The sequence below is a fragment of the Andrographis paniculata genome, unplaced genomic scaffold (genome assembly GCF_009805555.1).
Source record: "Andrographis paniculata isolate CXL003 unplaced genomic scaffold, ASM980555v1 Contig82END, whole genome shotgun sequence".
Lineage (NCBI taxonomy): Eukaryota > Viridiplantae > Streptophyta > Magnoliopsida > Lamiales > Acanthaceae > Andrographis > Andrographis paniculata.
Window position 1 is genome coordinate 441242 of NW_026137620.1, and position 16279 is coordinate 457520.

General features: G+C 33.7%; 2 protein-coding genes and 1 long non-coding RNA gene across 14 annotated transcripts; 2 read left to right on the top strand and 1 right to left on the bottom strand.

Annotated features, from left to right (window-relative positions):
• Positions 1 to 335: 335 nt before the first annotated feature.
• Positions 336 to 3059, top strand: LOC127241171 (uncharacterized). 6 transcript variants are annotated; one of them, XR_007836482.1, is made up of 6 exons: positions 340 to 527; positions 611 to 748; positions 984 to 1622; positions 1733 to 1862; positions 1961 to 2420; positions 2490 to 3059. It is a non-coding gene; the product is annotated as an uncharacterized LOC127241171 (long non-coding RNA). The 6 variants fall into 6 exon arrangements; XR_007836480.1 differs by having other exon boundaries at positions 341 to 527; positions 984 to 1193; positions 1323 to 1622; positions 1733 to 2420; XR_007836483.1 differs by having other exon boundaries at positions 344 to 527; positions 2088 to 2420; positions 2490 to 3058.
• A 4391-nt stretch (positions 3060 to 7450) lies between these two features.
• On the top strand, positions 7451 to 9669 carry LOC127241185 (phosphoenolpyruvate carboxylase kinase 2-like). 2 transcript variants are annotated; one of them, XR_007836486.1, is made up of 3 exons: positions 7451 to 8419; positions 8863 to 9017; positions 9235 to 9669. XR_007836486.1 is itself a non-coding variant. In XM_051260107.1 (2 exons), the coding sequence occupies exons 1-2, from the start codon at positions 7642 to 7644 to the stop codon at positions 8913 to 8915; spliced, it is 831 nt and encodes a 276-aa protein (XP_051116064.1). In that variant the 5' UTR covers positions 7451 to 7641; the 3' UTR covers positions 8916 to 9164. The 2 variants fall into 2 exon arrangements, 1 of the variants encoding a protein (XP_051116064.1); XM_051260107.1 differs by lacking the exon at positions 9235 to 9669 and having other exon boundaries at positions 8863 to 9164.
• Positions 9670 to 12242: 2573 nt separating this feature from the next.
• LOC127241333 (uncharacterized) lies at positions 12243 to 15974 on the bottom strand. Of its 6 annotated transcripts, none has more exons than XM_051260331.1 (5): positions 15683 to 15974; positions 14689 to 15586; positions 13306 to 14574; positions 13033 to 13160; positions 12243 to 12638 (listed from the first exon to the last, which is right to left on the bottom strand). In XM_051260331.1, the coding sequence occupies exons 2-5, from the start codon at positions 15575 to 15577 to the stop codon at positions 12420 to 12422; spliced, it is 2505 nt and encodes an 834-aa protein (XP_051116288.1). In that variant the 5' UTR covers positions 15578 to 15586; positions 15683 to 15974; the 3' UTR covers positions 12243 to 12419. The 6 variants fall into 6 exon arrangements, with proteins under 6 accessions (XP_051116288.1, XP_051116287.1, XP_051116291.1 ...); XM_051260330.1 differs by having other exon boundaries at positions 13306 to 14463; positions 14575 to 15586; XM_051260334.1 differs by having other exon boundaries at positions 13306 to 14238; positions 15683 to 15973.
• Positions 15975 to 16279: the final 305 nt, after the last annotated feature.

The following is a 16279-nucleotide window of genomic DNA, read 5'->3' on the forward strand; positions in this document are numbered from 1 at the left end:
GATCGAAATAATTAAAATTGGTGGAGTTACTCGTGTTCTTAAAAATATTTTAAATAATACTTTTATTCAAGAAATAGGAGTAAAAATATTTATAAAAAATTATGGATAAATAAAAAATATGTATAATTTTAGAAATACAATACTCCCTCCACCCATCGTTATAATTTGTAAAATTTAATTAATTATCTATATATTTATATTAATTAAATAAATTTTATATAATTCAATTTCCAACCGAAACAACTTGCCGCCAAGAATGGCGAAGACATTTCCTTACACCAATAAGACAATGCAAATTACATACAACACACATTAACTGTCACTGCTGAATGAATGAATGCTCCCAAGAACAACCTTATTTCTTATTCGATTCAATGTTAGATTTATGATCTCGCAGCTCCTTAATCACTCTCTTCCAGAAATCTTGTAGTGGAATCCGTCTGGGAATCTGATGATCGGCGACCGAACAATCTTGCCTCCCTTCACCATTCCCCACCTGCAATCGATTCATTACGATTATGTATAATGTACTCCGATTATCGTATCTTCAAACCCTAACCCTAATTCCCAATTTGATTTTTCGTAATTCATACCTGTATTTCATGACCAGGACATGCAGGAACGTCGCCAGGAGCACCCTGCTGTACTCTGCCCCGGCGCATTGCTTCATTCCTGATCCAAACGGCATGAAATGCTTCGCCGCGAAGCTCGGTTCGATCTCCTGAAATTCCCAGAAGAACAATTACGGGTAAGATGTAAGAATGATTGATAATTGTTATGCACCGTACGTACGTACCTTCCATCGCCATGGATTGAATTTGAGCGGATCCTCGAATTGATTAGGGTTCAAGTGAAGTCCGGCTGTGGCAATCATTATCACCCATCCTTTGGGGATTGTGTAGCCTGCAGCAGTAGAATTTTAGTCCATATTTGGGGATTTAATTCTTTTCAAGCAATTAGGGGTTGGCGTTTACCGTTTACAGGGATGTCTTTCAATGCACGGCGGAAGAATCCGGGGGCGATATTCCCCAGCCTCAGGACTTCATTGATGACCTGAAAGATTTCAGTTGCATTCATGATGGAACTTCGAACAGGAACATGAGGTTTATAATAGTTTCTGAAAACAGGGCACAGCTTTGGGGGCAATTAATCAGACCTGAAGTGTGAATGTCATTGATTTGTACTCATTCCATGTCAGTTCCGAGTCTGGATTTTCCCTCTTCTTGATGATTCCTTCGTGCTCCGCCTGATTCGCAATGAAAATGCATACACTATCAGATGAATGCTTGTGTTTGTCTATATATATATATATGTATATGCAGAGAGAGAAAGGGAGCTGATTTCGCACAATGAGTTCCTCCAAAACTTTGGGATGTTCTGCAAGCAGCTTGAAAGCCAGAGCCAGAGTGGTCGAAATGGAATCAGAAGTGACAAATAGCAGCCCGAACATGAGTTGAACGATGAAGTCCTCGTTTAAGAATGATTCGGTGTTCTTGTCCTTGATGATATGGTCAAGTAGATCTCCATGGTGTCTTTCAGATTCTGCAAGCCTTTTTGTCACCACGTCCCGCATCATCGTCCTCACTTTCTTGTGGATCTGCATAGACACAGTCCTTCCTTTGGTTATTAACAAAATGCTTTTAGTTTGATTATATATATATATGTATGTATATGTATATGTTCTATGGTGATGACGATTATTAACTGACCTGCAAGCATTTGTGATGTGCAGTTCCAGGAATGTTGATAGGGAACGACATCAGGCCATCCACCAAGTCACGGAACATTTCACTTATACACATCGGTGCATCCCCACTGAATATTTGCTTCGCAGCAAAGTCGATTGCCATCTGAGATATACGGTACCATACAATGTTTGGATGTGATTTGAAGTTTTGATCATCTAAATAACGACTGATTCTTGAAATATACTTTTGATTTGATACAAATTGATGGTTAGTTTGAGAGAATAGTTACAGAGTTCTTGACAAAAATGACTGAACAAGTATCGAATCCTTTTGGTATTTCAAGTCAACTGAAAGGGAATGCGAAAGTTACCGTGACAGCTTCACTTTTGACTTCAACAGACGCCTGGCTCGACCAACCGTCAAGAGTTTTCCTAACCATAGTTTCCATCTGAGGAAGAAGTTTTGTCCTAAGAGCTTCAACACCAAAGTGATTCAAAGTCAAGTTTCTTGTGTACTTCCTCGAAGATTGGCTCGCCTGGTCGAACACCTCAGCAAAGGTGTCCATAGACCACGTGTCTACCAACTTCCCATCCTGTCGTAGAAGGAAGTGATTGAACTCAGGATCTACGGTAATGATCACCGGCCTCCCTGCCACATTTGTCCGAAAAATAGGACCATACCTGAGACAATATTGGTAAAAAGGAATCAAATGGCGTCACACAATGTTCAATGGTAATGTGATACAATCGACAAAACATTATAGACCTTTTATCTTACCGTTTCATTCGGTTTTTTATGAAGGGCGGGAGGTCAAGAGAGGCGCTCGGGATGACTAGCTGGATGGTTTCTCCGATGAGCGGGAGGCCCATGGATCCCGGAGGGAGGACACCATTGCACTTGGGGTTCCTCCATCTGTAAATCCAGTGTGTGGCATAAATGGCAGCCAATGTACCAATCAAGACAACAACTGACTGCAGATTAAACTGTAAGTCTTTTAGGACTGATAATACTGTTTCCATTGAGTGTTTTTGGGCACAATATATGTTTATATCTCTGTGTGTGTTTTGGTTTTGTGGGAGAGTTTAGAGGTGAATATGAGATATGAATATTTGTGGGGGTGGGGGGTGTAATTTATAGATGAATGTGGAAAGTGATTTTATGATATTTACAATGTGGTTGATTGGTAATGTTTTGTTTCACATTTTGGTTATTTGGTACAAATATGAGTCACACAGTTTGTGGAAAAAGACACAGAATAGAACTTTGGGTTATCATAGTTTGAATGCACTTTTGGTTTGAATGTGCCCTTTTTTGTCATCTCTTTTTGATAGATTTTTATTTGTTATATATGAATCATGTGATGGGAATGTAAAGGGGGTTAGTGTTTTCTTGTGTTTTTGGATTTTAAATTGCAGTTATAAATATATATATATATATATTTAATGAAAAATAAATATTTGAAATACAATATTTTTTATAGGAGAAAATAATAGGTGCGTTCTTTTATCCGATTTTTTTCGAATTTCTCCTATTCAATAAAAAAATAAATAAAAAATCAAATCAAACATTTATTTTTTATATTATACTCTCTTCCTCCCAATTTAAAATATTTTTTACCATTTTCATCTATCTCATTTCAATTTAAAGTATTAATTTCTTATTTGTTTTTAAAAAAGTAATCATTAATATTTTTAATTTTTACTTAAATTACAGTAAAAAATTATTACACCCTTTTAACGATTAAGAAAAATATATTATTTTTTAATTTATTATAAAAATCCCAAAATACCCATTAGATAGAGAAAATCAATTTTAAATTTAAAATATTATTAAATCATACAACTATTCAAAAATAAAAAAAAATAAAAAAATAAAAAAAAATCTAAACCCCCAAACAAACACACTCCATATAAAACTGAAAATATGTTTTGATTATAATTTTTTAATAAAAAATAAATATTAGATAAATGTTTTTGTTTGTTTGTTTAAAACTATTTTATTATAGATTTATATGATCTAAAATAAATTTCAAAACATGGTATGTTATTTTAAGGTTCTCTTAATATTTGATCTTCTATCAATGGTTATGATACATGTGATATAAAACTATTCATCTTTTATAGAGCTATTTCTATCTGTCATTTACTTCTATTATAGATTTCTCTTGAACCTATGTGAAATGTTGGGTTTGTTTGCACAGGTATTCAAGGCTTGATCCTAATAAAAAATAAAAAATAAAAATAAATTATTTTAAATATGATATAAATATTTTAAATGAAAATATATAAATTTATATATTATATTTTAATTGAAAGTAGATGTTAGATTCTATAGTTTTGAAAGTGGAGAAAAAATAATGATTGTGTTCTTTTATAAAAAAAAAAATACACATATGTTTTCCAAGAAATATTAATAAATTACACATATTTATTATTGTATATTTTTTACACAATTTTTCATAACTTACACCAAAAAAGAATATCCATTTAAATTATCTCACAAAACAAATACACCTTATACTCATTTTGTTCTATATGCTCATATTATCAATTTATATATTTTTTCCGCCCCTCGAGTCTTTAGTATTTTTTTTATATAATTCTAGAGAATTAAGTTAAATGAAGTATTATTCAAAATAAAAATTAATATTTAATTATATACATATATATTAAGTAAGATAGTAAATGAATAGTGGTAAAGATAGTTTTTAAGTTTGCTTTATAAACTTTCACTAAAAAAATAAATGTGTATGTGACAACTTTAAAGTAAAATGAATTATAAATAACCACGTATAATAATCCCAGTAAGTTTGTGATGTCAATAATATTTTTAAATTTATATATAATTTGAGGATATTTTGGTAAATAGAGTCGAGATAAATTGATAATTGAATAAAAAAAAAAAATACATAGATTATAAATAAAAATGTGTTACTTAAGTGAGACAATTTTAAATAGAAAATGTGTCGATGTAGGTGGAACTGATGAAGTAATATATTAAGGAATATACTTCTTTTGTTCCGATTAAAAATATTGCTTTGATCATTTTTGTCTATTTTGTTCAATAATATTTTTTTTCCTTTTATAATAAAAGTAGTTACACATTAAAATTAAAATATACTTGAATAAAAATATTAAAATTAGTTTAAACACTTTAACTAATCAATAAAATATTATTACTATTTTTTAATATATTACAAAAACTCGAAACATATATATTCATATAAAAGGAAGGGAGTATATACATAAAAAAATAATAAAAATAAAAATAAAAATAAAAATCCAAATCATTGAAGCACCATAATTTTATTTTATTTTTATATTTTTGTGTGAGATCATTGATTCATTGTATCCTTAGAATTTGATTAAGATGTTTTGTAATTATTGTTGTCCTCAAACTTTGGACACCAAACAACTATAAAGAAAGACAAGACCAATATTTAAAAATAAATGAATTACAACTTAAAACTGCAGCACACTGGATTGAGAAATAAATAACGATCTATGGTACAATAATTGAATTAAATAACCCCCAGAGGTCACAATAATTGAATTTCTTATTTTACAGGAAACAAATTTATTAATTCTTATTACAATGTAAATAAACCAACAATGAATAAATAATACTCCCTCCGTCTCAGATATCGTGTCTGCTACACTGTAGACACGGTATTTCAGTAGGGGTGTAATTAGTAGATAATTAAAAATATATTAGTAAAAATAATTATCTTATAATATAAATAATTATAAATTAAGATTAACATAACTAATTAGTTTAATTAAAATTAAAAAAAAAATTAAAATTTAAAATGAGATTAAAGTGTGTAATCATTTTTCAAAAAAGGAAAGTGACATCATACGTGGGACTGACAGAAAGGCAACGTGGACATGGTATCTGGGACGGAGGGAGTAATAATAATAATAATCTCAAACCTAATTTATAGTATTTTTTCAAAACACCTAAATCTAATGTGTATCTATTGAGTTTTATGAATTTGAATATCTTTTTTAAATATAAAAATTATTATACATGAATTAGATTTATATTTTAATGTAAAAAACTATAATCTTTTCTTCTTTTTTTTTTTTTTTTTGCATAAGTTAGTTAAAATAATGAAAATTTAATGGTAAAAAAAATTAGTATACAAACTAAACAAAATCTAATTATTTTATTAATTTTCAAATAAATATAATATATCACATGCATTTATTATTTTTTTATTACCTAAACAATTATTTATACATCAAATAAAATATATATATATATTTCTTTAAATAATTTTACAAAACAAACACAAATTTCTTATAAAAATAATAAATACCTTAACGGGAGACAATGCGAGTAAAATATATATATATATATATAGTAGTACTAAAAATCAAAATAAAACTCAACCTAAAAAGCTGACGCAATGCATGAGTCAGAAATCACATGCTAATTTTAACTCGTGGCTAGCTTGTTTTGCTGTATTTTAATCGATTAATTTTTGCCATACACTAATATTAATGCATATTATTTGAGTTCAAAGTAAATTAATAGATCAATAAAAAATGGTTAAATATGTACCACGTCACCTTACATGCCCCGCCACGTATTAACACTCCTTACGTATAACAAACACATTTAAATATTTGAGTATTTAGATATGTTTTTAAAATATTTTTGAGTTTGTTTGTTTGTTTGTTTCTTTTCCATTTTGATTGAACTTGAATTTTAATTTTTTTATTAAAAAAATATTTTTGAAAAATATAGCGTACAAATAATAAAAAATAATCTAAAATTGAAACGGAACAAACAACACTTTAAGAAATAGTAAGAATATTAAAGTAAAGTAAATATCTTAAATACATATTTAATTGTAAAATATATTTTTTATATATAATATTTTAAATGAAGAAAATATCTAATACGTTGAATATGTTCAGTCAATATTTTATTCTTACAAGATTTTAATAATATTATCTAAAGAATAATACACAAAAACTAATAAAAATATGCATTATCTTTCTATAATCCTTTCTATAAACACTTCAATAAAAAAATTTATTACATAAATACTAAACAAATATTCATCATTCTCTTGAAAAAAATTAATGTCAATAACTAATAGTATCAAATTTTATTAAAAAAAAAATACAAAACCTTAATTTTCAAAATGACTTTACTTTCCCATTATATAATGCAAGACTACACATTTAAATATAATTTTGACTTCAATTTTAATTTTAAGCCGGACAATTATACATATTTAAAAACAATATAATTTATAATTAAATTTAATATGCATAGCGTATTCATATAATATTATATTTTTATATTTTTATAATTAAATTTAATATGATGTTTATATTTATACTTATGTTGACGGTCGGCACTGTACTGATGTCACCCCATGCAGCACAGTAACCGCCCTATTATTATTATTATTATTATTATTTCGTCTCCTTAAATGATTTATTTTAAGTTAGAAATAGAATTTTAAATATTGAATAATTTGTAAATAATTAATCAATATATTATAATAAAAATAATTATAAATTAAAATTAAGATAATTAAATAATTTAATTACAATAAAAAAATTATAAATTATAAATTTTAAAATAAAATTAAAATATAAAATTATATTTAGAAAAATAACAACAACAATAAATTAAATGAGAAGAAAATAATATTATTTTTATTGTATCATATTATTATTATTATTATTATTATTATTATTATTATTATTACAACAGCGAGCACTCCTCCGTTGAGAAAGGAAGAGAACACCAAATTCGTAGCCGCCAAGCTTAACTCTCTCTCTCTCTCTATATATATATATATAACAGACAGGTGCTTTCATGGCGGCCGGACTGTTGGAATATTCCAGGTGCACCTCATAGCAGCTACCTTCCAATTTTCTACTGCTCCATTATCGCATATATCGCATGAAGGAATCCACAATTAATTATCATGTGCGAGACCTTCAATCGAGATTACCAGTTGTGTGAAGAGCTCGGCCGCGGCCGTTTCGGAGTCGTGCACCGCTGCAACTCCGCCGCCGGCGAGTCATTCGCCTGCAAATCCATCTACAAGCACTCCATATCCTCCGACGCCATCGACGGCCGCTGCATCGACAACGAGGTCAAAATCCTGCGTCTGCTCGCCGGAGGTCCGAACATTCTAGCGATTCGCGACGTTCACGAGGACGACGACTATCTCCACATCGTCACCGATCTCTGCGACGGCGGCGATTTGTTCGACCGCCTGTCCGCCGGCGATCGCTTCTCGGAGCGCGACGCCGCCGTCGTTCTCAGGCAGCTGATGGCGGCGGTCGCGTTCTGCCACCGGCTCGGCGTCGCGCATAGAGATATCAAGCCGGAGAATATCATGTTCGACTCGCGCGGTCGACTGAGGCTCGTCGACTTCGGAGCCGCCGAGCTGTTCGGAGTCTCGGAGATGAGCGGCGTCGTAGGAACGCCGTACTACGTCGCGCCGGAGATTCTCATGGGGAGAGACTATAGCGAGAAAGTGGATGTGTGGAGCGCCGGAGTGATTCTGTATATAATGCTGGCCGGAGCGCCGCCGTTCATCGGAGACGGACCGGCGGAGACTTTTGAGTCGGTGCTGCGGGCGAATTTGCGGTTTCCGGCAAAGTTATTCCGATCTGTGTCACCGGAGGCCAAGGATCTGTTAAGGAAGATGATTTGTCGAGATGTTTCTAGAAGATTCTCAGCAGAGCAAGTCCTGAGTAAGGATTTACCCCCTTTCGTATTCCTCCATTGATATTTACAGCACTCGATTCTCAGTAATTTACAGTTCTGATTATCTCCGTTCATATTCCTCAATTCATATTTATGATTATCAACAGTTTACAATTTCTGATGTTTAATCCCTTTTCATATTCCTAAATTCATAGTTACAGCACTTGATTTTCAACAATTTAGAGTTTCTAATGCTTAATCCCCTTTCATATTCATCAATTCATATTTAAGATTCTCAACATTTCACAGTTTCTTGTGCTTAATCCCCTTTCATATTCCTCAATTTATATTTATGATTCTCAACAGAGTACAGTTTCTGATGCTTAATCCCTTTTCATATTCCTCAATTCTTATTTTCAGCACTCAATTTTCAACAATTTATGGTTTCTGATCCAAATTCCAAACCGTAATATGAATCTTCTAATTTCAGGACATCCATGGATCATAAATGGAGGAGAGACATCAATTGAGGATCTAACCTAATAACTCATGAATGATTTGCTCCTGCGGGTTGGAGCTGAGTCGCCATAGCCAGCCAATCTTCGAAAATGGAGGAAGAAACATAGGAATTAGCACTGTGAGCCTGTAAGTCCCCTGTTCTTTGCTTCTTAGATTCTGGCTTTATTCCCTCCCTATGGTTTCTCTACGCATTAGATATATGGGAGAAGATGAAAAATCACTGTTGATCATTTTTGTAAATATCTGTTGACAATATGATCTATCCCCCTCTGTTTTTTTTTTTATTTTTATTCCTTGAATTCTAAGCCTGTACAAGACACATCACACAGTGTGATTCACACAGGCATAGCTGAATTGATAAGCCAGATATGAACACTTTTGAGAATTGATTCTACTTCGCTGCGGGGATCACTCTTGCGGGGGCTGGATGTGTTACGTGATCATTAATTAAGAAAGTTTTTGTTCGTTGTCTAATAGAATTAATATATTTTTTTTGTAAAATAAGAAGAATTATAAAAAAAATGTTACTCTATATAGTAATAAAAAACTATGGTATAGATTGACAATATATTATATTATAAATGATTTTATTATTTCAATATTGTTCGAGTCACACCGTGCAAGTTTCACATACCTCTATTTGCTCCTGAGAGGGTGTGTTGACCGTTATTCTGAGCATCCGACATGTTTTAGATTCCGAGTTCGAGTTTCATCATTTTTATTTGCGGCATATGTATGTGCAAGTTTCGCGTACTTTCACTTGCACATAAAGAGGTGTGTTTGAGGCTCTTATTTGCGGATATATGAATTAATGATGTATTTTTCTAACAACTTGAGTTTTTAGGTAAAATGGTCATTATGCGCATTCGATAGGTATCAGAGTCTTAGATCTCGAGTTATGTATGTACAAGTTTCTCATTTCTTCAATCATACCCTCAAAAGAAAGGTGTAGGGGTATACTTATGACCGTGAGGTTATGGGTTCAAACCCAACACTTCCAGGTCACCTGTGTAGGGGTATACTTATGACCGTGAGATTATGGGTTCAAACCCTCAACACTTCCAGGTCACCTGCCATACATGATTTGCCTAGTGTGACTTGTCTTGTCGAACTTAATTTGCTGAGTATTATATTCGATCGAAAATTTACAGTGGTTATTAGTTGAGGAAAGAGGGAAGCAGATAAGTGTAGGCCATGGGGCTTGCTTAGGGGTCGTTTTTGTGGGGCCAAAATAGAGTTGGAGGAATGGGTGATTCTTGATCTGTGGGGTTGGTTGATGAATGATTACATTTAATAATATGGATAAGGGGAAGTTTATTTGTAATTGTGTCAAAGTGAGCGATGGTGACGATGATAGGGATATCACAATACTATAACCCCAATCATACTGTTGGCTGCAAATTTAAGTTCTATATCGAAAGTTGTAAAAAAAATTTTACATCTAAGTCCCAAGTAAATTTTACTAGAATGAGACTTTTTGAAAATTATTTAAAAATAAATTCATACGAACTCAGTCAAAAACGAACAATATCATAGTTGAATTGATACGGTCTCAATAGTGGTATGAGAGACTCACTCTTCTTAAGTAATTCCATTACATTCTTCTACCCTTATCTTAATTAACATTTTAACTCAACTCAATTAACCTCCACATTCATCATTCAATAATACAACCTCTATCTAATAGAGTTTCTTAAAACTTGGAAATTGGAGAAATATTTGAACTCAAAGATTTATTGAATCTAATTCAATCAGAATAATCTACAATTTGAAATGGTTAAATTAGATATTTTTATTATTACCTTTAAATGTGAATTACAAATAATATATCAATTATATATATAAAAGTATAAAATCAAAATTCTAACATATAGTTCAAAATTTTTATCGTCCATAAGCAAATTTATGTCTTATTAAAATTGTGTATAAAATATAAAAATAATAAATAAATATAATATATTAATATTTTTTGAAAAAGCCTACAAGAGCTGAATCATTGTCTATGGTCTGATAGAGGTTGATGAGGTGAGGTACTAGCCCATGTGTTTCTTGATGCTTTGTCAGAAATAAATAAAATGTCCCTCTAAACCTCCCATGTTGTTGCGGATGAGAGAAGGAAGGAGAAAGATCCCAAATCAAAACTAATGATAATGGAGATGGTAAGGTATTGACTAGGGTTAATTGCATTGATCCTAATCAATATAAATAAATAAATAAAGCAAATAACATATAATTTAAAATTAAATCGAAATTATGTGTTGATAGTTCACTAATAGTATAATGTGGACTATTATCATATATATATATATATATATAATATCACTTCATATATTTTAGTTGTATTATATTAAATATAAATTATATTATTGATTATTATTATTTTATATGTAAAAACTTATTCAACTTCAGAACTGTAGACATAATAATATGTTAAAGAAAATAGTTGATGACATTGATTATACATACATACACTCGATTATTGTTCTCATGTCTTAAAAAAAAAGAAGAAAAGAAAAGAAAACTGATATTACTAAATAATAACCTTTGAACCACATGTACACATTATTGAGCCATATAATAAAACACTCAAAAATCAATATACTTATTTGTTAAACAAACTATTAGGGTGTGTTTGTTTGAGGGTTTAGATTTTGAATTGGAATTTGAATAGTAAAAATTTTGAATTTGAATAGTTGTGTGATGTGATATAAATAGGTGTTGATGTAATATTTTGGATGTAAAATTGATTTTTAGTATAATATAAAAAATTGAAAAATAGGTGTTTGATTTAATGTTTTTGAGAAAAGAAAATAGGATAAATAGCGAAAATCCAAATAAATCCCTCAAACAAACACCCCTAAGGGTGTATATACATATACATTTTATATCAACGGAGTAATTTAAGTTTGACTTTTACATTAAAATAATATAAAAACGTATATATTTATTTTTTTTAAATGATTTTTTTTGCCAAAGACAATAACGACAAAAAATTTAAAAGTTTATAATTTTGAACAATTTAAAAAATAAATAAATATTGTAATATAAATAGATAACAAATATAATATTTTATAAAATATTGTAAATACAAAATAAATATTTAGCAGTATAACATTTTTATAAGAAAATACTATGATAGTAAAAATAAAAATTCGAAAATATCTATTAAACAAGGATGCGTTTGTTCAGTCACAATTACTTATAAATATATTAATTTTTTTTCACATCAAAATACAATATAGATTAAAATTCAAATCAAAACCAAACACCTAATGCATTTATATGATGAATTAAACCAAACCATGCTTGCTGAAAACAATAGAAAACTAAAGTAAATTATGGACAAAAAGGTTAAACTATTAGGCTGAAGATCACAGATTTATTTGGCAATCAAAAGTCTGGGAATATCAGATAGAACACATCAAAAACTAAAATCTTCCCTCAAGAACAAGAAAAAAAAGGTATACTAAAACACAACAACAATATTAAGGGTACCTGTCGGACAAGGGAAATACGTCTGTCCCATTATTACTTGACACCGATAACCGACATGAGGAAGCTAAGATTCTTGTTAAACTCCGAAAGATCATCGGACGAATCAACAATGGAAGATGGTGGCTCGATTCCGGTGAACAAATACAATGCCTTGAGCTCCTCAAAGTACGATGCCTCGTTTGGTCTCTCGAACCCCACTATCGCCCTTATCGCATCGATTTTCTTCCAAATATCTTTCTCGCTCGGCGCCGCCTGCCATAGATGTAAAGATTAATTATTTTAGAATAGTCGCGTAAAATAGATGCCCTCAAAAGAACGTTGCATAGCATGGAGCTACTTATTAAGGCTCCGTTTAGATAGATACTTTTGGAATTTAGAAATTTTGAAAATAATAAATAATAAAAAAAAATAAGTATTTGATATGATATTTTTTTATTAAGAATAAATATTTGATGAGAATTTTTTTAAAAAAATAAATTACATAATGACAAATTCTAAAAGAACTTATGTAACTAGTGATTTTTCGGAAAATTCATCTTTAAAGTAGATCAGCCTTTTCAACAACGCCAAACTTTGTTGAGGCTGTCTATTTATTTTGTCAAACAATGGCTTTAATTCAAACTAAAACCAAATAAATTAAGCTAACCTCGTTCGATCGTAACCCGCTATCTACCGCAGGAGCATCAACTTCTTCCCGCTTCGGCTCGGCTACGGTCATTGCTATCTCCACAAGATACTCGCCACCATTATCTTCCTTCCCCGACTCTCCTGCAGCTGTAGAACAAACTCAATAAGTGCCTAATGGAAATGGTATAATCATAACTGATTCGATCCTTCGACTAATCGTTTTACTACCTCTTACCTCTTCGATCATCACTAACTATTATAATACCATGCAAAGATTTGTAACACCAACTACCTTTGTCGTCTATCGGCATGTTTTCAGCAGTTCCGCTCGGTAGCACCAATGTTGTTTCGTCTTCGAAAATTGCACCATCTTTATCACTCTGTCCCACAGGCCTCTGTTCTTTCTTTAACAACCCATCTACTATGTTTTCTTGCGCCGCATTGTCCGCATTTTCACGTCGATCAATGATTCTCTCTATGTTATTGTTCATCAAAATCTCATCAGCTTGCTCATTTTCACTAGCAAGGTTGCCGGTTTTATACGTAGTTGTTTCTTGGACAGCCTCGAAAGACACCATTTTTTCCTCGGATAATTCCTCATGCTTCTTATGATCATCTGTTTTTGTATCGGCATCGACGCCGGATGCAATTAATCCACCCTCTATGCTATTCTTTTCGACCTCGTTTGTCACTAATGGCTCATCAAATCGACGTTCTACGTTACCCGACGTAGAATCTTCGTCGAATCGACCTTTATTGTTGCTCGATTCCTGGACACCAACAACCACATTGCTCTCGAATACAATTTCCTCATTTATACCATTCTTTTCTCCCTCATTCTCCGCTAATGGCTCGACAACTCGACCTTCGATATTACCCAACAAAGAATCTTTGTCCTCGTCGTCCCTCGATTCCAAGACACCAACAAACATCATATTGCCACTGCTATCTGTTTCCATTGCAAAATCAACCTTTGATTCAATTCCCTCCACATTCTCCATTAACGGCTCGTCGTCTCGACCTTCCACATTCCCCTGCCTATCATCATCTTCATCGTCCTCACTGTACCTCAATCCGGGGACAAAAATAGCATCACCATCATCATTCTTTTCACCTACATCTTCCACAAATGCCTCGTCGAATCGACCTTCTACATCACCCGGCAAAGCCGTCGCCCCTTTCAATCCCGGGACGACAATAACATTACCGTCATCATTCTTTTCACCTACATCCTCCACAAATGCCTCGTCGAATCGACCTTCCACATCACCCGGAAAAGCCGTTGCCCCTTTCGATCCCGGGACGACAATAACATTACCGTCATCATTCTTTTCACCTACATTCTCAGCAAATGCCTCGTCGAATCGATCTTCTACTACATCACCCGGAAAAGGCGTCGGCTCTTTCGATCCCGGGACGAAAATCACATCACCATCATCATTCTTTTCACCTACATTCTCAACAAATGCCTCGTCAAATCGACCTTCTACATCACCCAGAAAAGCCGTCGGCTCTTTCGATCCCGGGACGACAATCACATTACCATCATCATTCTTTTCACCTACATTCTCAATAAATGCCTCGTCGAATCGATCTTCTACTACATCACCCGGATAAGCCGTCGGCTCTTTCGATCCCGGGACGACAATCACACTACCATCATCATTCTTTTCACCTACATTCTCAATAAATGCCTCGTCGAATCGACCTTCTACATCACCTGGGAAAGCCGTCGCCCCTGGGACGACAATCACACTACCATCATCATCATCCTTTTCACCTACATTCTCCACAAATGTCTCGTCGAATTGACCTTCTACATCGCCAGGCAAAGCCTTCGCCCCTTCGTCGTCCTCGTCGATAATATTGTCATCATCAATCGTGTATCCAACTCCCTCTTCCATAGCATTCTTTTCATCCTCAGTCTCGGATGATTCCTCGTCTACTCGAACTTCGAAGATCGATGGGGCACTATCTTCATTCTCCTGTGATTCCAGGACAACCACCACATCATAATCATCTGTCTTTGTAGTACAAACTTCAGATACAATAGCCTCCTCCTCTGTTCCGGCGGCGGCGGCGGCGCCGCCGCCGGAATACTGAGTCTCGTCGCCATAACTGACTTGCTCAAGCAACCTCATCTCTTCTTCCTTTACCTCTCCAGAATTCAACTCTTCCTCTACCAATTCAATCTCCATTCCTTCTCCGTCGTCCTCCATAGCCAAACCTGCAACACCTTCTCCTCCTTCCTCCTCGTAAGTTATGTATTTGATTTCCGGCGGGGGTAGAAGTTTTCTCATGAGATTCTCAGTGCCGACGTAGCTAACGAACACGAAGCCGTACGGAACTGAGAAGGCGAAACCTAGCGCGGAGATCACCGCCAGCGGAGGAAGAAGGACAGGAGCAGATGAGACCACAATCCCTACAATCGCAACCTTCTTCCCCAATCTCATCCCTGCGCTCAACATCCTGCTCAATCTGCTCACCTTCTCGCTCTCCCCAACCTCCTCTCTGTACTCCACGATTTCCGTTATCTCGTCCTCTCCTGCTGCAGAATCTTCCATCACAGAAACCTACAGACGACGGAAATCTATTATGTATAACACAAAAAGCCAGATCACCGATTCAGTCGATCGGAAGTCGGAACAATCGAGTAACTAATCACACACCTGATAACGGCGAAGCTAGCTAGCTATGGCGGCAGCTGGTGGTGGATATTTGAAATTGAATCGCCGATTCCAGTCGACAGAGAGTAGAATCAACGGCGCGGTGTTGCCGAAATTCCTCAGCCTATTCAAACATACCTAATGTCGCCGGAGCTAGCTAGCTTTTGTATACTGCGGTATTATACTCCACGGCGGAGGTAGCTATGGCGGAAGATGGTGGTGTGTGGTTGATTGCGCCGACTCTGATGGAAGGAGTGGAGATCGACGATGATCGATGAGATGTGGCGGAATGGTATGGGCTGGGGAGGACACGCGTTAGTGCATGTGTGCCACGAGGCAGTCTGCTGCAGCCATCACTGCATGCACAGCTTTTCTGATAGAAGCTCCTGGACTTTCTACTCCGGATGTATTCTCGCCCTTCGTCTCTTTTGATGAATGGCTGAAATATGCCTGGTTTTAGTGCTCCGAGGTCTCGTATTAAATAATCCCAATTCCCAACAGAACCTTCTGCACATATATCCTATTTTTTTATTATTATTATTTAGCTTATATCTTTATTATTTAGGGTGTGTTTGTCTTTGATTTTAAATACACAATTTA

What these genes read in the sequence shown, in the direction of transcription:
- LOC127241185 (XM_051260107.1), top strand. Translation starts at nt 7,642, where the DNA reads ATGTGCGAGACCTTCAATCGAGATTACCAGTTGTGTGAAGAGCTCGGC. An exon ending in CTCAGCAGAGCAAGTCCTGA is followed by an intron (nt 8,420 to 8,862) that starts GTAAGGATTTAC and finishes TTCTAATTTCAG; the next exon opens with GACATCCATGGATCATAAAT.
- LOC127241333 (XM_051260329.1), bottom strand. Translation starts at nt 15,577, where the DNA reads ATGGAAGATTCTGCAGCAGGAGAGGACGAGATAACGGAAATCGTGGAG. An exon ending in CATGCCGATAGACGACAAAG is followed by an intron (nt 13,161 to 13,305) that starts GTAGTTGGTGTT and finishes TTTGTTCTACAG; the next exon opens with CTGCAGGAGAGTCGGGGAAG. An exon ending in GCGGGTTACGATCGAACGAG is followed by an intron (nt 12,639 to 13,032) that starts GTTAGCTTAATT and finishes CATCTATGGCAG; the next exon opens with GCGGCGCCGAGCGAGAAAGA.